General features: G+C 47.4%; 2 protein-coding genes across 17 annotated transcripts in view; both read left to right on the top strand.

Annotated features, from left to right (window-relative positions):
* Positions 1 to 9,357, top strand: part of Prpsap2 (phosphoribosyl pyrophosphate synthetase-associated protein 2) — a 32,449-nt gene extending 23,092 nt beyond the window's left edge. For 9 of the 11 annotated variants that reach the window (NM_001164244.1, NM_001164242.1, NM_001164243.1 and 6 more), the window contains 4 exons: positions 1,943 to 2,091; positions 3,929 to 3,999; positions 7,436 to 7,582; positions 8,705 to 9,357. In NM_001164244.1, coding sequence (NP_001157716.1) covers positions 1,943 to 2,091; positions 3,929 to 3,999; positions 7,436 to 7,582; positions 8,705 to 8,863 — 526 coding nt within the window. In that variant the 3' untranslated portion in view covers positions 8,864 to 9,357. The remainder of the gene's footprint in view (positions 1 to 1,942; positions 2,092 to 3,928; positions 4,000 to 7,435; positions 7,583 to 8,704) is intronic. The other 2 variants (XM_030245755.1, XM_030245756.1) reach the window with 1 other exon arrangement.
* An 8,832-nt stretch (positions 9,358 to 18,189) lies between these two features.
* Slc5a10 (solute carrier family 5 (sodium/glucose cotransporter), member 10) overlaps positions 18,190 to 27,089 on the top strand; it is a 48,036-nt gene continuing 39,136 nt past the window's right edge. The window contains exons 1-6 of one of the 6 annotated variants that reach the window (XM_006531980.4): positions 18,190 to 18,423; positions 18,994 to 19,165; positions 22,691 to 22,762; positions 23,225 to 23,329; positions 23,684 to 23,743; positions 23,867 to 23,971. In XM_006531980.4, the coding sequence (XP_006532043.1) occupies positions 19,055 to 19,165; positions 22,691 to 22,762; positions 23,225 to 23,329; positions 23,684 to 23,743; positions 23,867 to 23,971 (453 nt within the window). In that variant the 5' untranslated portion in view covers positions 18,190 to 18,423; positions 18,994 to 19,054. Of the gene's footprint in view, positions 18,424 to 18,922; positions 19,166 to 22,690; positions 22,763 to 23,224; positions 23,330 to 23,683; positions 23,744 to 23,866; positions 23,972 to 27,089 lie in introns of those variants that run through there. The other 5 variants (NM_001033227.2, XM_006531979.4, XM_006531981.4 and 2 more) reach the window with 5 other exon arrangements.

The following is a 27,089-nucleotide window of genomic DNA, read 5'->3' as shown; positions in this document are numbered from 1 at the left end:
CATATAAACTGTATCCATTCTTTATTGGGGGTGAGGGGCAGGGCCCTTCTCTGTATCCTACACTGTCCTTGAACTTAAAACATTCCTCTTGCTTCAGCCTCCCAGTACTGCGATGGTGTACATGAGCTACCACATCCAGCTAGGTCTAGATTGTAATGGTGAATCCTGTCACACCATGAGAGAGCAAATGCTAGCCTTATAAAGCATCAGCAGATACATTCCCCTTTCCTGAGGCCTTCTTTACCCGATAGCTGATATCCCAGTGAACAATTGTAAAGTTCTAAAGGAACTTGTTAGCAAACTGAATGAACGGTGCATAAAAGATGACCACAGTGCCCTTCGGGCTTATCACTGGAACCTGAGGTTGGTGCAGCAGCTTTAAAGGTCTATGAATGTCAATCACCATGTTGAGGAACAAGAAAGAGAAGCCACATGATTATGTGACTCAGAGATTTAACAATCTAGCTTAAGTAAAACCAGGAATAGAAGGGAACTTTTTAATCAGACGAAGATCTGTAAACAACAGATCTGACTTCCCAGTGGTGAAAACTGATGCTGTCCCCCAGCTCTAGAACAAGATGGCAGCATCTGACCTTTTCCTCGGATCCAGACAGCACTGAGGTTCTAGATGGCTCAGCTAAGAACTGCTAAGAGTGGGTGTGATGCAAGGACGGCTTGATCACTTATATAGGGTGTATTCACTTCAGTAACCTTGTAAATAAAAGATCCATACATGCTGGATGGACACCTCTAATCTCAGCACTTGGGAAGCAGAAGGATTTCTATGAGTTTCAGGACAGCCTAGTCTACATAGCGAGTCCCTGTCTCACATCCAGCACCAATGTTAGTTGTCACAACCAGATACTCACAGAGGACAGTTCCAGGATCTGACTCCCTCTTGGGCAACTGCACAAATGTTCATATACCCACAACAGATACATCTGAACATATAATTAAAAATAAAATTCTTAGTAATTAAAAAGGAAGAAATGGAAATAATTTGGTTTCTCATCAATAAGTAAAGAGATAAACAGCAATATATTCATATACTGGTAGACTATAACTTGGCTGAATCGCCACAACACATTGAGTGAAAAAAAAAAAAAGGGGACACTAAAGGCATACTGTAATCAGCATGCATGGAGGACATTAATCTTGCCAGAAAGGTGATGGGCAGCTGCCAGAGCCAAAAGGAGAAGTTGTAAAGGGCCAAAGATTTTACTTGATGCTAGTAGAACAGTTTATTGTCATCAGTGATTTGATGCCAGTATGGACATGTATTTGCCACATTAGAAGAAATTATTTGGAGAGCATGAATCTGATGAATGTATAAAGATCTCTCAGGTTGTGAAGTTGTGTGCTTGGAGTCCCATTATGCCTTCATAAAGCTTTAAAAAGTTAATATATAATACTTTAATGAGTCTTTAATGGTCGTTGTTTCACATGGTTGATTCCCAGAGAAGTCTCAAAGATAGTATTAGCAACTGCAAAAAAGGGAACTTGAGGCTGCAAGAAGATTCCTTAATCAGAACTTGGGTTCTGATTGGCTGAAGAGAGGTAGATGCTCATCTGTGGGCTCCATACTCAGTCTTCCTGAATCTGAAGTGGGCATTCTCTTTTGTTCTTGGTTTTGTTGGTTTTTTGCTTTGTTTGGGGTTTTAGTTTGTTAGTTTGGTTATTTGGTAGTTTAAGGTTTTTTTGTTGGTTTGTTTTTCTGTGTAACCCTGGCTATCCTAGAACTCAATCTGTAGACCAGGCTGGCCTCAAGATCCACCTGCCTCTGAAGTGCTGTGATTAAAGGTGCGTACCACCACCACTAGGTGGTCATTGTCTTTTGTAATTACTCCTTTGGGAGAAACATCTTGCTTTTGTTCTTTCGTATCTTGCCCAAACATTGGCAGGCTGCCTCCCGGTTTTGATTTGTTTCTAATGTTCTTTTCAGGGCACAATCTTTTGCAGAGCGTCTACGTCTGGGAATCGCAGTGATCCATGGAGAAGCACAGGATGCTGAGTCTGACTTGGTGGATGGCCGGCACTCCCCACCAATGGTCAGGAGTGTAGCTGCCATCCATCCCAGCCTGGAGATCCCGAGTAAGTAGCCACAAGTACCTCTTTGCCACTGTTCTCTGAGCTGCTTGAATTAATTATATTTTGTTTTTATGTGTATGCCACATGTGTGCAAATACTCACAGATGACAGAAGATGATGTCAGATCCCCTAGAGCTGGAATCCCGGGATATTGTGAGCCATCTGATATTGGTACTAGGAACCAAACTCAGGTCCTTTGGAAGAGTAGCAAGTGCTCTTAACCACAGAGCCACCTCTGCAGCCCATGGATTCTCTTTGGTGTGTGTGTGTTCACATACACACCATGCATGTTTTCAGACGCACATGCATGTCAGAGGTCCAAGGTCCGTGTTAGGTATTTTTCTCAGTCTTTTTGTCTTTTCCTTTGTTTTGAGACATGGTCTCTCACTGGCCTGCAGCTCATCTGTTATCCAGACTGGATGTGCAGCAAGTACTGGGAATCTCTCTAGCCTGGGGTTATAAACACACAGAACTACACCCAGGTTGTTTTGTTTTGTTTTGTTTTGTTTTTTTTTAACCTAGGTACTGAGAACCCAAACTTGGTCCTCATTTGCTATTTTACCCATGTGTAACCATCTTCCTATCTATCCTTTCTTAACTTTTTGAGTTGGCAAACACTGATAATTCCCTTCCTGGTTGAATTAAAATAGCTGTTAGCCTTTGAGTCATAGGGCCCAAAGACTAGGAAAATGGTCATCTATTTGGATTCAGTTGCAATACCTCTGGAAGCTGCATGCATCTGTTCAGTGCATGTATCCCAGAGCTTGCTGGCATAAGCAGGAAGTTTATTTATGCACAAAGCTGGTCAGCGTTATGTTATATGGAATGCAAAGTGCTGGACAGGTTTTATGTATTTAGCATAGGGTAAGGCCTAACCAATGTTAAATGTATTTCTAAGTATTTTATTCTTTTAGGTGCATTTCTGCATGGCTAACTGTTGCTCTCTAAATACTCAAAACTGCTTACAACAAAAGAAAACGTGGCCGGGCAGTGGTGGCGCACGCCTTTAATCCCAGCACTTGGGAGGGAGGCAGAGGCAGGCGGATTTCTGAGTTCGAGGCCAGCCTTGTCTACAGAGTGAGTTCCAGGATAGCCAGGGCTACACAGAGAAACCCTGTCTTGAAAAACAAAACAAAATAAAATAAAAAAAACAAAACAAAACAGAGTGAGTTCCAGGACACCCAGGGCTATACAGAGAAACCCTGTCTTGAAAACAAAACAAAATAAAACAAAAAAGAAAACGTAGAATGCCAATAAATAAAGTCAGAATACACACCTGTCTGTCTTTCTGTCCTGCAAAGTGGTCTGCTTGGCTCCCCTTCTGATCCTGATGCCTTCTGTTCTTTTCTTGACTCATATTACCCAGTGCCATTGGGGCAGAGTGGTCCATGGGATGTCCTTGACTGGTTCCTCTTTCTAGGCAACACTGTGGGGCATCATGTCACCTGATAATTTTATAGTTATCCATCATAATTAAGGAAGTTCCTTCCTCTTTTAAGTACTGGGAGGTTTTGTTTTATTTTGTTTTGTTTTTAATAAAACATTAAATTCTTGTTGTTGTTTTGGGTTCTTTTTAGGTTTTGTTTGTTTGTTTGTTTTGGGGGTGTTTTGTTTGTATTTGTTTTGAAACAGGGTTTCTCTGTGTAGCCCTGGCTGTCCTGGAACTCACTACCTAGACCAGTCTGACCTCAAACCCAGAGATAACATTTGTGTCTGCCTCCTGAGCGCTGGAATTAAAGGCACGTGCCACCATGACTGGACACATTAATTACTTAAGCCTTGTAAGTCTTTGTTCCACCTGTGAGCATAGGCACTGAGGTGTGTGTTTCATTCTGACCAGTGCTGATTCCTAAAGAGAAGCCCCCAATCACAGTTGTTGGTGATGTTGGAGGAAGAATCGCCATCATTGTGGTATGTAGTTCTTTATTGTTACCACTGTTGCTCTGTTGACTTTCCTGTAACTGTGTGCATGAAGACTACGGGGGTCGTGTGGCCGGGCTAAGTATCATGGCAGTTGGTTGGTGCCTTATGCTAGATGTTAACTTTGGCCCTAAACAGAAAAATTAATGGTTTAAGAAAAAAAGTCATTTCTATATAATTACAAGAATATGGTACAACTGTTGGTTTTCATATTCTGGGAAGTTGTTTTTTATGGTTAAAGTGAAGGACAAAGTTGATTATAGTTTTAAACAAATTGACAGTTAAGGTTGTAGTTCAATAAGGCCTTGGATTTGGTCCCTAACACCACAAAACCCAAAACTCACATCATTTCATACATGTATACTAAATGAAACACTGAAGAATGGATCAGGCAGCTGCAGCTCACTGCTCCCCTGGGGAGAGAGCCAGGGCCAAGCCCACCAGAGACTGTCTTAGCCTAAGAGTCTTCCATTCATGACATTACTGAACTTTACTGTCTACCAAGAGTGCTGCTTTTAAATGTAAAAGACATTTGGCCTTTGGGGTTGGAGAGGTTGCTCAGTGATTAAAAGCATTTGCTATTCCTGCAGAGGACCCAAATTTGGTTCCCAACACCCACATAGTTTTAAAACTGCCTGTAACAACAACAACAACAACAACAACCCCTTCTCCTCCTCCTCCTCCTCTTCTTCCTCTTCTTCTTCTTCTTCTTCTTCTTTTTATATGTAAGTACACTGTAGCTGTCTTCAGACACTCCAGAAGAGGGAGGTTGTGAGCCACCATGTGGTTGCTGGGATTTGAACTCCTGACCTTCGGAAGAGCAGTCGGGTGCTCTTATCCGCTGAGCCATCTCACCAGCCCCTTCTTCTTTTTAAAGATTTATTTATTTATCATATGTAAATGCACTGTAGCTGTCTTCAGACACTCCAGAAAAGGGCATGTGATCTCATTACAGATGCTTGTGAGCCATCATGTGGTTGCTGGGATTTGAACTCAGGACCTTTGGAAGAGCAGTCAGTGCTCTTACCCGCTGAGCCATCTCTCCAGCCCTGTAACTCTACTTCTAAGGAATCCATTTTACACAGGCAAAACACTCATACACATCTATAAAAAATAAAGACTTGAATGTTTGTATGAAGAGTGTGTCTGTGCACACAGTGACTTTTGGTCCATGTTGTGGCTGATCCGCCTAGTGGTGCCATGTGTTCTTGGAGTGCAGTGGAGGCTGTGCTTTGGTCTTCACTACGAGGTAGTATGTTAGGATACCGTACAGCTGATGCATCTGTTCTTCATATTGGACCATTTCTGATTTTTCTTAATTCCCAATAACACTGCTTTGACCATCCTTATAACTGTTTTCTGGTGTGTCACATGCACCAGAGTTTCTAAAGGATAGCTGGAGTCACTGGGTTTGAAAGTGTTGTAACAGGCTCCCACACCCCATCATAGGTACCTTGTGTTTTTAACTTGTCTGGTGATTTTGTTTGTATCCTTTTCAGGGATCTCCCGTGTCATCCCACAGCGTTAAGCTGCATGCTAGTTTATTCCATGGACACAGGGTAGTGGCAGGAGGTGCAGATTCAGCACAGTGACTGCAGGCTTTCTTCTCCATGTGGAGCTGTGCTTTCTTTTCCTCTAATACTAAGGGTTGAACCCATGAACTCTGTGTGTGCTAGGCAAGTATCTATCATTGAGCCACATCTCCAGCCCTCTTTATTTTGAGACAGTTTCTGAGGCTGGTCTTAAACTATTTCTTCACGTCAGTCAGAACTTCAGCTCACAATCTTCCTGCTCCTGCCTCTTCAGTAGCTGAGATTACACATCTGTAGTGTTAGAATCTGCTTAGATATTCTTAAAAAACAAAGATCACCGAGATGGTTCAGCAAGTAAAGGTGCTTGTCACCAAGCCTGATCACCTGCATCTCTGGAACAATCGAAGAAGAGACCTGACCTCCACATACACTTAGGGCATATGTGCCCACGCTTGCACACGTGCACATGTGCACACTAGCAGTAAATACGGTTTTAAGGGGCTAGAGAGATGGCTCAAAGTGCTTATTTCACAACATGAGCACCTGAACTTGAATCCCTCATAAAGTTGGGTAGTGCAGCTGTAATCTCAGTTCCCCTGTGATGAGATAGCCGGCAGAGCAGAGTCCCAGAAGCCATGAGTCAGCACATGCAGCATCAGACATTTAGAGACCCTGACTCATACAAGGTGGACCATGAGGAATGATACCCGAGCTTGTCACTGCACAGAGGCCACCTGTACTCAGACACACGCACATATACACAAACCCAAAGTGTAAAAACCAACATTTTATTTTGGAGTAGTTTAGGTTTACAAGAAGTATGAGATACTGTGCAGGAGGTCCTGCAGGCTCTTGACCATGGTTCCACTGCATGCTGCCTCGTTTTTATGTTAGCTTGACACAGGCTGGCAGCATTTTGGAAGAGGAAACCACATCCTATGTGCAAGCCTGTGGTGCATTTTCTTAATTAGTGACTTCATGTGAGAGGGCCCAGTCCATTGTTAGTGGTGCCATCCTGGGGCAGGTGGTCCTGGGTTCTATAATAAAGCAGGCTGAGCATGCCGTAAGGAGCAAGCTGGTAAGCAGCTCTTCTCTGTGACCTCTGCCTCAGCTCCTGCTTGCAGGTTTCTGCCCGAGTCCCTCAGTGATGGACTTTGTTGTAGAACTGGAAACTGAAGTAAACCCTTTCCTTTCCAAGTTGCTTTTGGTCATGGTGTTTCACCAGTGTCATAGAAACCTTCACTAAGAACTTTTGCTAAAACTTTGGTATAGTAGTAATACATGCATGCTATGGCATACCCACCCACACACAAACAGTACACACATAATAAAAAATAAACAAAAAAAATGCAATAGAAAAGAATTGCCAAACTGACTGATGTCCATTATACTTTTTTTTTTTTAATCTAAAGACAGGGTCTCTCTACATAGTCCTGGCTAGCCTGCAACACTGTAAAGCAGGCTGACCTTGAACATAGAGTTTTGATCTGCCTGCCTCTTCCTCTGAGTTCTGGGATTAAAGGTGTGCACCATCATGCTCAGCTTTCATTATATTTTTTAAATTTTATTTATTTAATGTATGTGAGTACACTGTCACTCTCTTCAGACCCAGCAGAAGAGGGCATTAGATCCCCATTACAGATGGTTATGAGCCACCATGTGGTTGCTGGGAATTGAACTCAGGACCTTCGGAAGGGCAGTCAGTGCTCTTAACCACTGAGCCATCTCTCCAGCCCCTCCAAAGACATTTCTTAAGCAGAGTGGTATGGGGTGGTGTGTATTCCCAGCTACTCAGGAGACTAAGGAGGGGGGAATCACTTGCTCAGGTATTCAGGACACCCTGAACAACATAAGACAAGTGTTGATGTCCTTTTGTATGGTCTTTGATTTGACAGGATGACATTATTGATGATGTGGATAGCTTTCTTGCTGCAGCAGAGACCCTGAAGGAAAGAGGTGCATACAAGATCTTTGTGATGGCCACTCACGGCTTGTTATCCTCTGATGCTCCCCGGCTGATTGAAGAGTCTGCCATTGATGAGGTAGTAGGGCTGGCGGTCAGGGTGGGCTTTCTGAGTCCTTAACAGCAGAGCAGGAATGAGTATAAGCCATTTTAGTTAAGAATAAAGATGCAAGCCAATAGGGTAGCCCATGACTTTAGTCTCAGCACTGAAAAGGCTGAGACAGGAATCTTGTCATTAGTTCAACATTAGTCTGGGCTATGGAGTAAGACCATGTCTCAAAAAATTAAAACAAACAAACAAAAGGAATGGATGAAAAATGCTTGTGTTTGATTTTAATTCACTGTAGCTTTCCCATTTGAGTGAGGTATGGCTGGATTCAGTTCTGGCTTGTATACCGTATTTGTCTCCCACCTCCAGTGTGTGGTACAGTGATGGTTAGAATGCTCCAGTTGTATGCTGGGCACCCAGCTGATTTAAGAGGACACATCCTCTGTGAGCTGTAACTACACACTCCCTTCTAGTCCCTCCTTGCTTGCTTTCTCTTTGGATTTGTTCATGTGCTCATGTCACATATAATATGTGGTCTGTAATGAAATGTGCTTCAACATGTTGACTCTTCCTAAGTTGATGGAAACTTGAGGTGTTCACATATTTTAAAACTTATTTTTATCTATTATTTTGTGTGTGTTATGTGTATATATGAATATAAGTTCTCGTATAGAGGTCAGAGGACAATTTTCAGGAGTTAGGTTTCTCTGAAGCTATGAAGAAGAGACCCAACTCCAGCCCCACCAGCAGTAACGGGTTGCAGTTTCTCCAGGGCTTCCCCAGCATTTGTAGTGTCTTTTCAGCTGTAACTGCTCTAATGAGTGAGGTTATCAGATCTTAAAGCTAGAGCAGCTTTTCCTAATGGAAACAGAAGCTGTGAGAGACAGCAGGCCTCCCATAGGGTGAGCCTCAGAGACTCAAGGCTGCAGTACGTTTTTCAAACAAAGCCATGACACTGGCTAGCTTTTTTTTTTTTTTTTTTTTCTTTCTGTTTTCCAGATTTGGCTTTGCTCTGTTCTATTCTATTTGCTTTGTTTGTAGTACTGGCCCTAAACCTAGACATTCACACACCAGCCGTACACTCTGCCATGAGTCCTACCCCAGTCCTGAGGCTGCTCGGGACCTGACGCTTTCATTTCTTGTGCTGCACAGGTGGTGGTCACTAACACGATCCCACACGAGATCCAGAAGCTGCAGTGCCCCAAGATCAAGACTGTGGACATCAGCATGATCCTCTCAGAAGCCATCCGCCGAATTCACAACGGGGAGTCCATGTCCTACCTTTTCAGAAACATAGGCTTAGATGACTGAACAGTTCTCCTATGGTAGAACTCCCACAGGTCAAGTGGGAGCCCAGCGTGTACGCTGGGAGGGCCCATGCCCGGCCAGACACACGTGACCCTCCCTTTCCCACATCTTCCTCATTCATTCCTGTGAAGGTACAAGGACCAGCTTTTTAATGTTGGTTTAGGTTTTTGTGAGTTTTAGGGGTAATTTTTATAACAGAAAGACCTCCTCTGAAATGAAAGAAGTTAAAACCTGATTGTTTTTAGTGTAACCATTTTAAATAATACACTTGTGAGATTTTTAAGCTCAGCCTTTTTTTAAAGTTGCTTGATCCAACTGTTCAAAAGAATTAAATAAAATGATCTGCTGTCTACTACCTAGAATCAAAAAGCTACTGTTGGTTCCAACACATGACCTTTTTAGGAACGCTTTTATAAATGGGCATATAGAGTATGTGGCTGTATTTATTTTCTGCAACTAAAAAAAGAATAAAACCTTGTGTTTGTTTTTTAAACCTCTGTATGTGGATAGTTGTTCTGTAGCTAGACTAGACAGCCACTGAAAACCTGAGTTACTTGGCTGCTTTTTCGTTTCAGCATCTGACCTGTGTGTGCAGTGCTTCATCTGGTGAGGCAGTTGTTGTTCTTATAGGTCCTCAGAAGCCCTGCAAGTTCTTGATGCAGAGTTACTTAGTTGAAATAGAAGTAAGGTTCACGGCCTCAGAGGCTCAGCAGTTCCTTCTGTTCTCTTCAAAGTACAGCCAATGCTCAGGCCAAGATGCAGTAAGTCTTGCTGAGTGAGGAGGTTGGGGTGGGGGTAGGCATGGGAGACTGTGGAGTGGGTGGCTCAGCGGCATCATAGAGGATCAGTAATACTAAAACTTGTCTGACTTAAAGTTTCAAGTTTAGATTTCCGTTTTTAAGCAGAGTTCAGAAGAGGGCATTGGATCTTCCAAAACTGGAGTTACAGCTGTTTGTGAGCCACCATGTAAGTGCTAGGAACTGAACCCAGGTTCTCTGCAAGAGCAGTGGGTGCATTTAATCACTGAGCCATCTTTCCAGCCCCAGAAGTCTACAATTCTGTCCATCCTTGTATAATGGAGCAGGCCTAAACCCAGAGTATTCGTGCCAACATGGCCTACACTCTTAATAACCTCATTTTACTAAGGAAAAAACAGGTATTCAATCCTGATTTTTCAAACCCAGTTTGAAAATACATCTTTACCTTTGTGATCCAAGAAGAGAGTGAGGGGAGAGGGGAGGGGAGGTGCTGGGCTGTTTGGGCCAGGCAAGAGCATAATGTATGTTGACTTCTCACTAGCTTCCAATTTCCGTGTAGATTTTAATGTTCATCCAGGTCCCACCATTAGACCCAGCAAGGCCTCTGGGCTCCATCCCCGAAGCATCTCCCACTCTGGCTTTCTTACATTTAATCTGCTTACACATCTGAATTCCCTTACTTTTGGGTATAAGACCCAGCCACTGTCTCAGGTGGCTTTAGTGACCATTGGTCATCAACACCTTAGCTCTCCAATTCATCATTCTTAAAGAGCCTCACGGACTCTCTCAGCCCTGTCAAGAGAGAGGTGGCTGCAGCCTCTTCCCAGCGTGCCTGTCTGCCAGTGGTGCCCTGCTCTCTCCCTGGGCCCTCTAGAACGCTCATGGAGCTATACAGCTAGCTGTTGGGGTGGATAATGGTGTGGCCTGAGTAGGGTGTGCAGTTGTGACTTTGGTTCCCAACCTGCTTATTTATCTGCTTTATCTCAGACTTTACCTCTTCAGCCTGGGGTTTTGACATGTGGTTTGAGGTTGATTTTTAGCCTGTGGATTTTCTAGTTGGCTCACTCTGTCTTCTGTGACCTGCTGGCTCCTTCCGGCTCCTTCCAGTACTGAGACTTCTCCTTTCCTAAAAATAGGATAATGACTTCCTGTCAACTCTTCGTTCAGTAGTTACAGCTACAGGCCCAAGTTTGACCAGGAAAAAGCCTCTGGCTGGATTTCTCACAGCTCCTCCCTCTCCTAGGCTCCTCCCTCTCCTAGGTTCTGGCTGACTACTGTTCTATTACTCCTGTTTCACACTGAGCAACCTGACAGTTCACTTTAACTTTCTCAGTTTGAACAAATTTGCTCCAGATTGTTTTATAAAAGGAACTCACTGGTAATACATCCCAAATTCTATGTGGACCCCAAGTGTAATCCCCTAGTCTCTAGGGCCTAGCGGGTCTTCCCAGCTGCCTTTCTATCACCCCCAGCCATCCCTGCTGCCCTAATGGCAGTTAAGGAGTCTGGAGGAGAAATGAGGTAGTAGTTAAGCTGTCCTTAGGCACTAAGGGTGGGTCTCATGGTGGTTGACAGACAAATGGAACCCACCCTTGAATGGACTACGCTGGCCTAAGAGAGCCTTACACAGGCAAGTGGTTTCCTTACTGGGTTGGTCCACTGTGTGCTTAAAGATGACCAGTCCTGGGCAGCAAGATGGCTGGTGGGTGCAGGTGCTAATGACCTGAGTTTGATCCCTGGCCCCCACATGACAGAACTAATTTCCTTTAAGCTCTGCATACGTGCCATGGCACACACATGGAAGGTGCATGAGCATGCATATACACTACATACATAAATACATGAGCGAATATAAGTTTCTTCTAAAGGACCTCAGTCTCTATCTGGCATCTGTAAAATGCCACCGGCTCTGAATGTTAATTATCTAACACTCTAGGTCCCCAAGATGAGCACACCACGGATCTGCCTGCTTTGACCATGCAGTCAACAGAGCTGGGGCATAACCCAGCAGTCCCTCATAGCCTCATTTTACCTGCTTGTCTGCTTTGATCTGAATCTGAACTTTGTTGAGTGGCTGGCTGCCTATCTAACCTTTGGGTGGTAATTAATATTTACATTTAAAAGTTAAAAAAAAAAGATTGGCAAGTTCTGTGACAACTGTAATGAAAATTACTGCCCTTAATTGAGCGCACTGTACGCCAAGGGTTGTCCCAACAGTGGTGAAGCAGCTTTACCACTGCTCTGTGTGTGAAGTACAAGGAAGCTAGCTCAGAGAAGTGAAGGACTTTGACAGCAAGTATTAACCAAACATCCATGGTGCCTGCATGTGCATGAAAGTGGTACTGAGGCCCTTAGGGCCAGAGCAGGATTCTGGCAGCCCCAGCAATTTAGTCTGTACCCCCACCTGCAGTAGGACAATTAGAAAAGCAAAAGAAGATGTATTCAACATGGCTGCTTTGGGAAGAGCTCCCACCACACACCCCAGTCCATCTTCAGGGTCCAACATTGGAGGTTTAGAGTTAGTGAGCATGCTTAGCTCAGCAGTCATGATCAAGGGTCTCACTTTGTCTCAGTGCTAGTCTTTCCCCCAAGGAGATCTCACAAATGGTACATCTCTTTGGAGGACAACTCCAGGATGAGATCCTTGGGGGAAATTCCAGTTTCTTGGGGCTCATTGTCTCAATAGTCTGATAGGTAATGGGGTGCCATATTGGTCAGGGAAATCCCAGAGGCTCCCAAACAATACAAGCTCTTGGTTGCCCACCTGGATGTGATAGGAAGATACTGCTGCTGAAGTCACCAAGCCCATGGTTACAGAACACAGAAATCAAGTTGGAACCAAGCTCCTTCCCTGCCAGCTTGCTTTAGTACCAGAAGGTGCCGCTGAGGAAGATGAGGGAATGTTCCGGGAGGTGTGTCAGGTGTGTCATTCTCAGTGATGTTCCCACTGAGTTACCCATGCGTCAGTGAATAACCTGCCCACCCACACTCCTGCCAGCGTCCTAGCTAAGTTTAGTGGGGCACACGAGAAAGACTTGAACGTTGGAGGGAGGTTTCTCGGGAAGAGCTTCAGGGGAAGAGGGCAATGGAGATGGAAATGACTAACTGCCATACATGCGTGGTCCTGTGAATGAAAACGACCCCATAGATTCATGGGTCTAAATGCTTAGTCCCCAGTTAGTGGAACTTTTTAGGAATGGCCTTGTTGGAGGATGTGTGTCACGGGTGTTTTCAGGGCAGTACAAAACTGAGGCAACTTGTATGAAACAACAACAACAAAACCCACATCAGTAGACGCTAGTAACTCAATAATCTAAAAGAAAGCATTAACAGAAGCAGTGAGGGCTGGTGAGATGGCTCAGTGGATAAGACACTTGTCATGCAAGCCCAACACCTGAACTTGATCTGCAGAACTTATGTGAAGCTGGCAAAACAGAATCAACTCCACAAGTTGTCCTCTGATCTCCATGTGTGTACTGTAACATGCCCACCCCTCCCATCATATATGCACAACAAAATTCTAACTAACAAGACTGGCTTATCCACTCAGCCATAGGCCCCACACAAACGGCCCGAGAGATGACTAACAGCCCCTCAGCTGCTATAGATGACTTACTTCAGCTCCTCTCCAGCACACAGCCCCTCAGCCAGACCAATGGATCCTAATAAACACGAGTCTGCCTTTTTCTGCTTTCCTGGGAAATTCACTTAGCGCTGTGTGCAGTCCACATGGCACTTAACGAGGTTGTTGCATTCTTAATTTGAAACATCTCCATGAATAAAAGGGAGTGTTGTCACCAGGCCATCCTCACAGGGTTCCCTTGCTGGCCTGGAGCTCGCTTTGTAGACCAGCTAGCCTCGAATTCACACAGACCCTCCTGCCTCCTCCTCCCAACTCACAAGGGCTGAGATTCAAGGCAGGCACCACCATGGGTACATGATGTGAGCTGTGTTGACACTTTTGAATCTGGACAGACCTAGCAAGCTAGGCTTGGACGCTTATCTTCAGTGGGCCTATTAAGACAAAGTAGAGAAAATGTACTTGCTGTGGCCACACTGGGAGGAAAAACAAAAGGACCTGTGATACTTCCTGGCCCAAGTCCATCTTCCAGAGGGCCTGACAGGTTTAGGTTTAAAGAGAAACCAAGTGATATGTGTAACTAAATAATCCTGCCCAAGGTGTGGTCATGTCCACTGCTGACCCATTGACTGGGCTACGATGAGTTGTCAGAATGGTGTGGTGTCTCCCATCTTCTATTTGGTACCAGGCTTCAGCCTTTCCTTCACTCAGCATGAGACTCCTTGGGACAGTCCAGGACCTAACATTACAACAGGACCCTTTGTTCACACCTTCACTGAAAGCCTGTGATGGTCCACAGCAGACAGTAGGGGAAACCTGGGTGGGTAGACAGTTGGATCCTTCTCTCAGTTACTGTGTGACCCTCATTGCGTTTCTTAGTGTCTCTATGCCTTGGGTAATTAATGCTATGGTTTGAATGTGAAATCTGCCTCATAGGGCTCATGTGTTAGCTGGTTGTGCCATCTTGGGAGGTTGCAGAAAAGCTGAAACCTGGCTGGTGGACAAAGTGGGAGGCTTAGAGGGCACTCCATCTAACTTTACATCTAGCACTATAATGAGATCAGCCTCAAGCTGCCATGCCAAAGATACAGGCACCATGCCTCCTGTATTTCAGTCTAAACTGAAATAAACTCTTTCTCTATGTTGCTTCTCGTCAGGTATTTGGTTACAATGACCTTAACCAGAGAGTTGGGAGTGTTGGGTAGACAGTGCCTGGATGCACAGTGAACACTCAGTAAGTATTAGTGATGGTGATCGGGATGACTGGGGACCTGAGCTGGCCTCCAGGGTTCCTGCTGAGTCCTTGAAGCTTTGGAGAAGAGGCAGAGATGATAAGGGCTGGATTGTGGCCACCTGGGCTTCAGCACCCAAAACCTCAGCCACTGGATCAGCAATCAGAAGGGAAGCCAGGCAGGAAGGGCCACCAGGAGGTCACTGCCCAGCAAATGCAGGTGCTGCACACAGGTGGGCAGTGACTTAGGAAGTGTCCATCAAGTCCCCACAAGATTCTCCCTGGGCTTTTTTAAGCAGAAGTTAGATCCAGCCTGAATCAGCCCAGAGGAGCTCCAGCATGATTGAGGGCTGCTCATCTGAGCCAAGGCAAAGGCTGCAGTCTTACAGAACGCTCACGCCATGTCGGAGCACGAAAGGTGATGGTTGTCTTACCCTTCGTCCTCTCCCCTCTGTGCAAGCCTGCTTTGAGTCCTAAACATTCCAGCAGTTCAGATATGTGGTTTGTGTGTAATGAGAGGATCTTTCTACCATCTGTTGTCTTCTATCATCTATCATCTACATATCTATAAATGATCTGTTATTAATCTCTCCATCTACCATCCACTATCTATCCATCATCTATCATCTGTCTGTCTGTCATCCCTCCATCCATTATCTATCATCTCCCTATCTATAACCTATTAATTACTAATCTACCCATATATCATCTATCTATCTATCTATCTATCTATCTATCTATCTATCTATCTATCATCAACAACCCATCATCTATCTGTCTATGTATCATCTATCTAGCCATCTAACATCACTTGTTTGTCTGTCTGTTAGAATCCATACCAGACTTCTGCTGGGGCCAAGCTCACCTGCAGCAGCCTTTTTGCTCTGGAAATGTCAATCTCTATCTTCAGAGCCTGTTTGTGGCTCTAACTCCCTAACAGATACCTCAGGTGCTGCGATGTCAGGAGAACAGGTGCCGCCGGTCTCACTTCCCTAAGGAAGTGTACGGACCTCAGCTTGCCAGGCTTTGGGACATCAAGAGCTACACGAGGCAGCACATCCCTCTCACTACAATGGGCACACCTCAACTAGATGTGCCCCTCTTCCTCAGTTTCTGCACAGTTACACATTCCCTCTTGGCAATTCGATACCTACCTCTCTCCTCTCCTCTGCCACCCACAAGAGAATCAGAAACACCCTGACTCCATGAAACCTCCCTCTTCCTCTGAGACCTCCAAGGAGCAGCCTGTGCTCTGTCTTGTGAGTCTGAACTGTCCTCAGAGCTCCTGCCATGCACCTGCCATTGGCCTGTGTTAATGTGCTATTAGCAATGCTTCTGATAAATCTCTTATTCAAGCCGGGCATGGTGGCGCAAGCCTTTAGTCCCAGCACTCGGGAGGCAGAGGCAGGCAGATTTCTGAGTTCGAGGCCAGCCTGGTCTACAGAGTGAGTTCCAGGACAGCCAGGGCTATACAGAGTAACCTTGCCTCATAAAACAAAAACAACAACAACAACAAAAATCTCTTACTCAAAAAGATAGTCCACCTCAGTGTCCCCCTTTAACCTAAGCCTCTATCTATTGTCTATCTGTCTGTCTGTCTGTCTGCCCTTTATTAACTAGCTCTGCCATTCACTTTTTAGCCTGCAGCCACTGTCTTCCATTCCACTGCATGAAGCCACCTGCCCTTTTCCCTGGATGTGACATCCCCAGCCTGGAGGCCTCATTATGCCCACATCCCCTTGCCTAGAAGGCCGTGGAGGGTATTTCTAGAGTCCTGCTCCACTCTGTCTTGCTCAGCTCTGTGACTGTTCCCTGTAGGTACAGAGAGGCAGTCAACAGTAGCAGGAACAAACAACACATCCACAGATGAAGCACAGTCTGGCCTTGTGCTTAGCTTACCCCCGCTCAGAGCATATGAGACTCATGAGTACCAGGCATCCAGCTCTTTCTTGTTCATCTACACCATGTACTAGTTAGACCCGTGCCACAGACCCAGGACACTTAAGAGAGAAAAATCCTTCAGAGGTCTCCCTAACAAAAGCTGTAGCTGCTTCCAGCTTGGAGGAAACTGACTAGGACACCCTCCTCATTCACGTTAGGTGAGGCCCTGTTGAGAAGGAGCCTGGTTAACAAGGTCAAAATTCCCAGCCCCTCTCTGAGATGACTCAGAAGAAGCTGCTCTCTGGTCTGGACTCTCTAATGGAGCTGCTCTTCCTTGTCACCTCCCTCCCACGTGAATATGCTCCCCTCTGCGGTGCGTTCCAGAAGTCACTCCTGGCCTGCCACAGCCTTTGACCTGGTTATGTTTGTCAATTTCACGCTTGGTGGGTACCAGTCCTCTGTGCCAGTTACACATTTGTCTTGCTCGGGTCCCAACCCCCACACAGATGACTGACTCATCCAGAAAGTGGTTCTCATGAGTAAGGGGAATTTCTCTTTGGATGGATGGATGGATGGATGGATGGATGGATGGATGGATGGATGGTTCTATAGTTTGAACACATCCCCAAACCTCATTTATTGGGAACTAAAACTACAGAGTCAGGTGGAGACGTTAAGAAGTGATTAGGGTAAGATTACCTGGTCAACAGCTTGTATAGCTCAAGGGGGGGGTCTGTTTTCAAAGGCTGGCTATAATCTCTTGGATGCGTGCCTCTCTTCCCTGCTTCTGGAGTCTTAGGGTTGCCCACTCTATATGTGTCCCTCTGACCAGTTCCCAGAGCAATGCAGCATCTTTATTCTTCACAAACTTCCTCATCTGTGGTATTCAGTTATCGTGACAGAAAATGGACTGAGAGGCAGATAGCTCCTCAACAAGGAAGGGAAGTCCTCATCTTTCTTGGGCTGAGTTGACCAGAAGGGCTGTGTCCTTTTTCATGTGTGTAAATGTGGGTATGGCTGGGCACAGGGGCAGAGGTGTCATTTCTCCTGTGCTTGAATTCTTCAGTGAAGAACAAGCAAATCCATTTTCTTTTGAAAATTGTCTTTGATTAGAGACAGGCAAGGCTGTCTGCCAGTACCTTCCATCCTGCCGAGGAGGGGTGCCAATGGTTATTGGTTCAGCCACTCATAGTGATGAGACAGACTCAGTGATTTAGTCCCTGTTTGACCAAAGCAACTCTTCTACAGGAAGACATTTAACCGGGGCTTGCTACAGTTTCAGAGGGTCAGAACCATTATCATCATGTCAGGGAATAAGGCAGCAAGCATGGCACTGGAGCAGCAATTGAGAGCTACATCCTGATCCAAAAGGAGAAGGAGAAGAGACTGGGCCTAGCATGGGCTTTTGAAATCTCAGCGATATATTTCCCCTGATAAGACCACACCTAATCCTTTTAATCTTTTCAAATAATTCCATTCCTTAGTGACTGAACATTCGGATATATGAGCCTATGGGGGGGCATTCTTATTCAAACCACCACACTCAATAAATCTGTATGTTACCCTATGGATCTTTCAGATTGGGGAAAGTAGGTATTTGGGTCACAGATACTGCAGGCAATCGCTTGCACTGAGGTCAGCTTGCAGTAGAGTGGAGACAGAGCCATTTAAGCCTGCTGAATCCTGTGTTCAGTGGAAACTCAGATTTCCTGTCTTGATCTTGTCCTACACAGAAGAGTTGACCTTTAGTCTCTGCTCAGTAGTTTAGTTGCTAAGTAGCAGGCTAGGTGAGACTGAATGCCGTGTGAGCAGATGCTCACTCATTAACACTTTTGGAAGGGTTTCGTGTAAAGTTAAACTCCAAACACTCCACAGAGCACGAGCCAAGCTACTGAGCAGAGCATGATGCAGCTGCTGAGCACTAATGTCCCTGGTGCCTGGGTGGCAGGCCTTGGTGGAATTTCAGTGAAACCAGAGCCACCACTGCCATCATACTGAGAGCCAGGTCTACATCTACAGAGGACTTAGCTCTACCCTTGAATGGGTGGGGACAGACAACTTAGCCTTCAGCCTCTGTTCCTTGACTAGACTAAGATATCACCTACACTGTGTGGTGAGTTTGCTTGTGACATAGGAGTAGCTACAGGATGGGAAGAAGTCCTTGGTATTTGACAGGTACTGACCCAGGCTGGGTAAATGGATGGCCGAGTGGTAGGGTCAGGTCTGTCTTGCTTTCTAGAACAGTAGAGATAATGGCGACAGGACTTAGGGCCTGGCATAGGGACTCTCCTGGCATTGCCAGGAGCCACCATCTTGAGTTTAGATCAGCCTGCTGACTCCAGAAGCAAGCCTGTCCCTCAGGGAGATGTCTTTAGAGGTAAGGCAGCCATTCTACTGCTCCACGCTCAAGTAAACGAAGTCTAGGTGACGCTAAATGGGGCATTGGCATCTCACTCAGAGCTGTGCCCTTCCTTTTCCAACCCACTCAGAGTTTAAGAAGGTTCCTTTCCTCTGCCTGCACTCCTCCCAGAGTACCCGAGTCCCTGCCCTCTGGGATTCACCTACCCCTGCAGAGCAAAAGGAGACCTATCTGTGCTTTGAAGCATTCCCCAGGCACGAGGCCACACTGTGGGCTGCAGATGTCATTTCTCACTTGGTTTAATGATCAATTAATTCCGTTCAGAAAGCCCTTCATCACCTCACTTCTCCTCAGTCCCTGGGCTCGGCACGGCGCTTGCTGCAGGATGGCTGGCAATTCCACTGGGGATGCCCATGTTCCAGGATCCCAGCTGAGTGTCACGGACATTATTGTCATCTCTGTCTATTTTGCCTTGAATGTGGCCGTGGGCATATGGGTAAGAACCTGCAGTGGCCCACTGGGCTCTCGGGCATAACTGGGGCCAGCACATTCCTGGGTATCTGTATGGGTCTTATTTGGTGGTCTGCTGCCTGAACACTAGAATTATGGTGATTCCCTAGCTGTGCCCAGAATCCAGAAAGGGGGAGGGGGGTGTTCAGGGCTTGGAAGCTGCTGATCGTCCTGCCCTGCTCAGTAACTGCTGAACTCAGCTTCTCTCTGGAGAACACAGACGGGCTATTCGAGCCAGCAGAAGATCCACTGACAGCAGACACCTGCTGTGTAGTTGTCAGGCCCTCCCCTGTGTCCCATCTACCCCACACCCAACCTCTGGGAAGGCCAGGCTTGCATTACCAAGGGGACTTACCCAGGGGTCCACAGACTGGAAATGTGCCCCCCTTGCTGTCATTTCAATGCCAATCTTTTGGGTGCTCCTAAGTGGGAGGCAGTGCAGCAATCCAGCCTCATCCACCTCACGGGGCCATGTTTAGGACAGTTCCCTGCCTCGGCCTTGGAAGCCTGACGTTCTCCGTAGGAGACCCGCTATCCCTTTCTTTCCTCCTATAAGTCCTGTTCCAAGACAAGAGCCTGGGGAATGGGAGAGCAGACATGTTCACTCAGTATTGTAGGGTAGGGACGGCACCTACTTCACAGGGTGAGGTCTACCAAAGAGACCTGGTGAAGACAGGACCCTGCTGCCACCGTTGGATCTATAGAAATGGTCGTACCAGTAGGACTGTAGTGGCTAGTGATATGGACATAGTGTTGATGCTGCTGCTGTTGCTGCTGCTGGTGGTGGTAGTGGTGGTGGTGGTGGTGGCAGATAAACGACTTATGGCCATCATCAGAGCTAGGTTCTCCTCTTACCCCAGCTCTGCTCCTTTTTTTTTTTTTTTTTGGTTTGGTTTTATTTTAATTTTCATATGAGTGGATGTTGCTTGCGTCTGCGTGTATGTCTGTGCACCATGTGCATACCTGCTTGATGTCCAAAGAGGCCAGAAGAGTGTCAGATCCTCCGGAACTGGTGTTATAGATGCTCGTGAGCCAATACATAGATGCTAGGGATTGAATCCAGATCTTTGGATCGAGCAGTCAATGCTCTTAACCACTGAACCCCATGGTGTGTGCGTGTGCGCGTGTGTGTGTGTGGTGTGAATGCATGTGCGTGCAGTGTGTGTGGTACATGAGTGTGTTTGTGTGTGGTATGTGTGGAGTGGTGTGTGTGGTGTAGTATGTGGTATATGTGGAGTGCTGTGTGTGTGTGTGTGTGTGTGTGTGTGTGTTTGTGTGTGTGTGTGTGTGTGTATTTTACAAAGTGATATTTAACAGCCCTGTCTTTGATGGCATTTACCAACCACATGCTATAACCCTCTGTCACATTTTACTAATTCTCATAATACTTCTAATTTTCTTATCAATAATATACTATCTGTAACCTTCTATATTATCAATATACTAAATTATATGGACAGGCCATGTCCATATATGACAGGGAGCTTGTGTTCCCTCTGTCCACTGCAGGGACGTTCCTGGTGCCTCTCCTCCTGTCAGGCCTCCCTATTTCCTGAGACACAGGGCTGAAATGAGGCTGATTAGTAGCCCACCATGGCCTGTTAGTGTTCCAGAGAACACAAGAGCTGCCAATTTCTTGCTCCGAATCAAAGGCTAGAAATGATTAAGCTCCGTGGGGAAAACTATAGACACAAGGAACTGCTCCTGACTGAGAGTCGATGTGACTCTAGTGAGCTGAGGCATGCAGGGAAAGCAGTCTCTTTCTGGCGAGATCAAACTCATCCAGCCTTGCCTTGAGCCAGCAAAGCCCACCTCCTGCAGAGCCTCCTGCAGCCCCTAGCAGTTGCCCTCAGCAGCCTTCTAGGGACAGGCTGGAAGATAGCTTGGTAGGTAAAGAACATGAGGACCTGGGTTCAAACACCCAGAACCCGGCCTGGCAGTGGTGGTGCACACCTTTGAGATCAGCACTCTGGAAACAGAGGCAGGCAGATCTCTTGAGTTCAAGGCCAGCTTGGTCTACAGAGTGAGTTCCAGGACATCCAGGGCTACCCAGAGAAACTCTGAGTCAAAAACAAAACAAAACAAACAAACAACAAAAAACAGAACCTGTTCAACCCATGTACCCATGAGACCAGTGCTTCCATGGCAAGGAAATGGGAGGCAAGTAGGAGAATTCCAGAAGTCCACAGGCCTGCCAGTTACTGGTGTGTGCAATGCTGAACAGCAAGAGATCCTGTCTCAGACAAAGTGGGAGATGAGAACTGACACCAGGCCTTGTCCTCTGACCTACACACACGCACATGCACACACACACACACACACACACACACACACACACACACACACACATTAAAAAAATGAGAGGCATGTGACCAGGAAGATGCAGCAGCAGATCTGAATGGTGAGTTTGGACTACATGTTCCAAGTAATGATAACTGTACGGGATTCTGATGCTGAAGGATTGATGCAAGGTGGACCTGTTAAAGAAACAAGGGACAAAGAGGACTGTTTTAGAGTACACTCGGTCCTATCAGGCCAGGCTGAGTCAAAATGGTGTCAATCATAGGGCTAGAAAGAAGGCCCAGTGGGTAAGAGCACTGGCTGCTCTTCCATGAGACCTGGGTTCAACTCCCAGCCACATGGTGGATGACAACCGTCTACAGCTCCAGTTCCAGAGGACCTGACACCATCTTCTGGGTTCTGATGGCCCCAGACAGGAACATGGTGCAAGACACACATACAGGCAAAAAACACCTACACACATAAAATAACAATAGCAATTCTAAAAAGCAAAGTGGAGACAGTCACACTGACGTTCCACTTCCCCAGTGTGAAAACAGCTTCTTCCATGACGCTCCAAAGTATCAGAAGGAAGAGGCTCTGCTGCCTGTGAAATAGGCCAGTTTCCATCTGAATGGTAGATACAGTTTCCCCTGCTTTGTCCCTTGCACCAAAAACGTAAAGGATCCCAAGGTTCCTGCTCCTGCCCTGCCTTGAAAGGACAGTCACCCTGGAGTTGACAACTTAGAGGTTTTGTTGCCTTTTTTGTTGCTGTTGTTGTTGTTGTTGTTGTTTGTTTTTGTTTTTAGCCATCTGTAAAACCAACCCCTCTTGCTTGACCAATAGGAATTCTGCCTTAGGAAAGCAATACAGCCCAACTCTGAAACAGGAAATAAACTGGAGGCAGGTTAACTGTATATTTTCCTGGCTGAATAATATTCCATTGTGTGGATATGCCTGTTTTGTTTCTTCATCAGTTGCTGGACTTTGAGTTGTTACTACTTTGGGCTATTTTGGAAAATGCTATTTGTGAATATTCTCTCTCTCTCTCTCTCTCTCTGTGTGTGTGTGTGTGTGTGTGTGTGTGTGTGTGTGTGTGTGTGTGTTCATGTTTTCTCTTTGCGGGTCACATGCATTGCAATGCTCAGAGTACACAGGGACTGTCAGGCATTTGCCAGAGGCAGAAGCATCTTCCATTCAATGCACTTCCTGCCTTTTTCTTTTTCTGCAGTCGGCTTGTCGAGCCAACAAGAACACAGTGAGCGGCTACTTCCTGGCGGGCCGGGACATGGCTTGGTGGCCGGTGAGTTCACCCACCTTCTAGCCTCTCCTTTGTCCACAGGCTGACTTCATCAGGATCTGTATCCCTGAGGACTCTTTATGTCCCCCCAAGGTCTCTTTATGTGCTTCAATCAAGGTCCCTGTCTAATACCACCAGCCCAATGGGATAAGCCTGGGCTGGAAGAGACCCCCAAGTTGCCTGTGTAGGGACAAACTGCTATAAGTTCTGTAAAGGGCTTTGGAGTCTGAAAAACTCTGGGGTTTTTTGTTTGTTTGTTTTTTGTTTGTTTGTGCGTTTTTGGTTTTTATTTTGGCCTTGTGGCTTACCTATGGGTACCCCAACTTGTACACCTGAGCCTGGGATCCTTATATGTGAACAGGGTATGTTCTCCTTTTAGACCTGCCAGGTTGGAGGAGGTGTTTCTGGTCTAGGTGGAGCTGATGTAATGGGCTCACAGTGATCACTTTTTCTTCCCCCCTGCAGATCGGAGCCTCACTCTTTGCAAGCAGCGAGGGCTCTGGCCTCTTCGTAGGATTGGCCGGCTCGGGTGCTGCCGGAGGCCTGGCTGTGGCTGGCTTTGAGTGGAATGTGAGCCTTGGAGAATGGGCACAGCCCGTGGGAGGGCTGAGGTAGAGGGTGAAGCCACACTCACTGGTCCCTGGATGAGGGGGCTCCCAGCAGTGTGTATCAGTCAGGGCCTGCCAGACTGTGGCACGCAGTATGCCACAGACAGCTGGTCTGTAGATACAGAAGGCTGGGCAGCCCGGCAGTCCAGAGACATCCGTAAGAAGCTCCTAGCTTCTCACAGCAAAGCAGGAGGGGCGTGTGTGTGTGGGGGGGGGGTAGCCTCAGCACTACTCCTCTCTGCCACATCTGGCTGTGTGCCAGGGCAGGGCTATTGAGTGCTGAGCCCACAACCCTCCCATGCCTCTGTCCTCACAGGCCACATATGTGCTTTTGGCTCTGGCATGGGTGTTTGTACCCATCTACATATCTTCAGAGGTGAGTCTCTTCCTGGGGCCATGGCAGAGGCTTGACCCTCACCAAGTCCGGAGGGACAGGACCTCTGGATGGGGCTGGCCCTCCCGATACTCACCTTGTTCCTCTTCTCTTTTGCCTCCCCAGATCGTCACCTTGCCTGAATACATTCAGAAGCGCTTTGGTGGCCAGCGCATCCGCACGTACTTATCTGTCCTGTCCCTGATGCTGTCTGTCTTCACCAAGATATCGGTGAGTTGCCCCCCAGCCTGCGCCTGCGTGGAAACTGTCGGGAGCTGCGGGAGCACAGCATGGGAGGGGCCTTAGAGACTAGCTCATCTGGCAACTTGTGAGTGCACCAGCTAGAGAAACCAGGGAGAGATAGTAACCTGGGCAGAATCTCCTGATGCTGATGCAGGGAAGGTAGGGGGAGGAGATCTGAGCTATTCAAAGTGAGCCACATCTTACCACTAGAGGGAGCCAAAGGCCTCATGATGCCTGCCAGTCCTGCGCTCTAAGTCTAACTGGGCCTTCTACCTGCCTACAGCTTTCTCTTAGGACCTGACCCTGAAGTGTCAGAAGCAGGAAGCTCACTTCCAATCTTAAAGTAGGAGCTCAGGGCCTGTCTGGTCCAAGCACCTGGTTTTACAGATAGGGAACCTGGGGCTGTGGGGGAAGGTCAGTGGGCTTTGGGGGAGGCCCCATAGTTGTAGCAGGCCCAGTAGGGGATGCCTAACCTCCATCAGCAGCAGGCTCCTGAGAGGAGCTGGAGCCTGAGTCAGACACACACTGAGGGAGGCTGCCCAGCCTGGTCCTCTGCTTCCTGTGGAGGTCAGGACCTGGGGAGGTGGACGCTGCCTGTTTCCTACAGCATCAGCAACAGCATACCACAGCCTTTCCTAGATGTTCCCAGAGAGCATGATAGTTTCCCTTCTGTAGGGATTCCTCTCTAGTCTGGAGGGGCCTGGACTTGAGTTGACTGTCCCTCTCCTGTTCATCCTTTTACCCACACCCCCTTCCCACCAATCCTACCTCCCGGAAGCCAGGCAGAGTGGAAAACGCCTGCTTCTGGCCTGTCTAGGACCCATTCTCCAGTGGGAGGTGGATGGATACACAACACAGGCGAGCCAGGTCTTGAATGAGGAAGAGATGGGACTGGGCTTCAGTAGAGAAAAGGATGTGATGGTCAGGGGAGTGCCAAGGAGAGAGAGTGGGCCTCATAAGAGGTGTCTGGGGACCATTGCTAAGGACATTTTCAGGACGGTAATCTCTGAGGTCAGCCACAAGAAGTGGTGGGGACTGGGGCACACTTGTAAACATGTTCTGCCATTCACAAAATCAGCCACATCTGCCTCTGGGACAGAGAAACTGCTCTGCAGGGCAGTGGTGGGACAGGAGACTGCAGCCTTAGGCTATGAGAGGTCAGAGAGCCCCAGAACTGTCGGGTTATCAGCTGGGGGTAGCCAGGGCCAACTTTGCAGAATCTCTCAGCTGAGCTGGGGATGAAGGAACAAGGACATGGGCCGAGTGGGTGGTTCCTTTCCCATCTACGACCTTACACTGGGAGGCTTCAAGTGGGCCACTGGGCAGGACTTCAGAGGGCAGAGGGACGCTCAGTGCATAGGAGGGGCCTTGAGGCAGCTCATCTGCCAACTGCTGAGTCCTTCACCAAGGTTATGGTGGCCAGGCCAAGGTCAGCTAAGATCTCTGTCAGAACCACAATAACCAGGATGTGGCTTCAGACTCTGCCTTATGGGTGACTCCGAGTTAGCAGCTGTAAATGGGGAGCAGTCAGTCAAGGTCCTGCCTCAGCACCAGGCGGCTGCCTGCTGAGACTGAGGGGAAGCGGGAGGAGGCACACTAATTGCTGCGCTTGGTTTGGGAGAGGCTGGGCCCGCCCTGGGTCTTGGCTTCGGAGTGGAGCTATTTGAAGTGCGTGGGCCACACTAGGCCCAGACACAGAGCCCAGGAACGCCCTGCCTGTCTGTACAGCCTGTCCAGGCAGAGGTCACAGGGCCCTCCTGCTGCTGTTATTCAAACTGGAGCACCAGCATGCAGATTTACACGGCAGGTGTGGAAAATCACAGTCCCAGCTCAAAGCCAAGAGTCTGAATGCGGCTCCATCACCGTGGGGCTCTGGGCCAGTCATTTAACCTCTGGAAAGTAGGGAAGTGAGGCATGACACTACCTGCCCCTTAGTATAGGCGAGCTGCAGCCCACAAGGTGATCCATCACACTGCTCCTGCTACCTCACTGGCCTCATCTCTCCCTCTCCCCTAGAGTTGCACACTGCACATCAGCCAACTTGGCCTCCATGCACTTCCATAAACACCAGCATCTCAGGACTCTGCATTTGGCTCCTTCAGTCGCTCTTCTCTGGGGATGCATGCTCTACCTCCGCCTCTCTGGATTCTCAAATCTCTCCTGCTGCCCCTTTCTCCACAGGTCTTACTTACTTATTTACCCCCTTACTTTCTCTCCCTCTTCCTTCTTTCCATTGACATTTCCTGGGACTATGAAAGTTGGCTTAGAAAGTCATAGGTGAGTTTAGTGACTCATCTCTACAATCCCAGCATCTGAGAGACTGAGGCAGGAGGATTGCTATGAGTTCAAGGCCAGCCTGGGTTACAGACTAAGACCCTATCTCAATAAGTCAAGCAGAAAGGATACACTGTCTGCCCATCCTATTTATATTCTCTCTGTTTATATTCCCAGTGCTACTGTGCACCTATCCTGCCCTTAAGATGGAAGGAGATAACAGCCAGGCATGGGCTCCCACCTTCAAGCCCTCCTTTGTTTTCCCCTGTGGAGGTCTAGAGAGTAAATTACTTCAGCACTGAGTACCACAGCCTCTGTCCTGACTCAGTCCTGCCAACCACAGCCAGTAGTGCCATGGGATGGGGTGGGATGGGATGGGATGGGATGGGATGGGATGGGATGGGATGGGATGGGATGGCCTACAGGCTTCATCTCCATTCTCTAATCTAGGGAAACATGCCACTTGCCGTGTGCCTACCATGTGCTTGGGTGTGGGTGACCAGGCCAGCCCTGAATGCACTTTCCAGACAGACCCTGCACACAGACAGGATCCCAGTGAGGAAGCAAGCATAGAGGGAGCAATAGAAACAGAAGCGCCCATCAGCCTGGGCCTGGATGGAACCCTAGCCTTCTGCACAGTAGGTGCAGGCACCCTCTTTTTTTCCTTGCACAGGCAGGGGTGCAGGGATTGCAGGGGACAGGAAGGGAAAACCAGATGGGTATTTGGAAAGAGTCCTCAGTGGCAGGAGCTGGTGAGAGGCAGAGTATGGCAAAGACGAGCAGGTCCTCCTCTGCACTGCCATACTTCCGCCTGGGATGGCACCCGTAAAAT

The sequence above is a fragment of the Mus musculus genome, chromosome 11, assembly GCF_000001635.26.
Source record: "Mus musculus strain C57BL/6J chromosome 11, GRCm38.p6 C57BL/6J".
In the NCBI taxonomy this organism is placed as follows: domain Eukaryota; kingdom Metazoa; phylum Chordata; class Mammalia; order Rodentia; family Muridae; genus Mus; species Mus musculus.
This window is presented reverse-complemented; position numbering and strand designations above follow the sequence as displayed.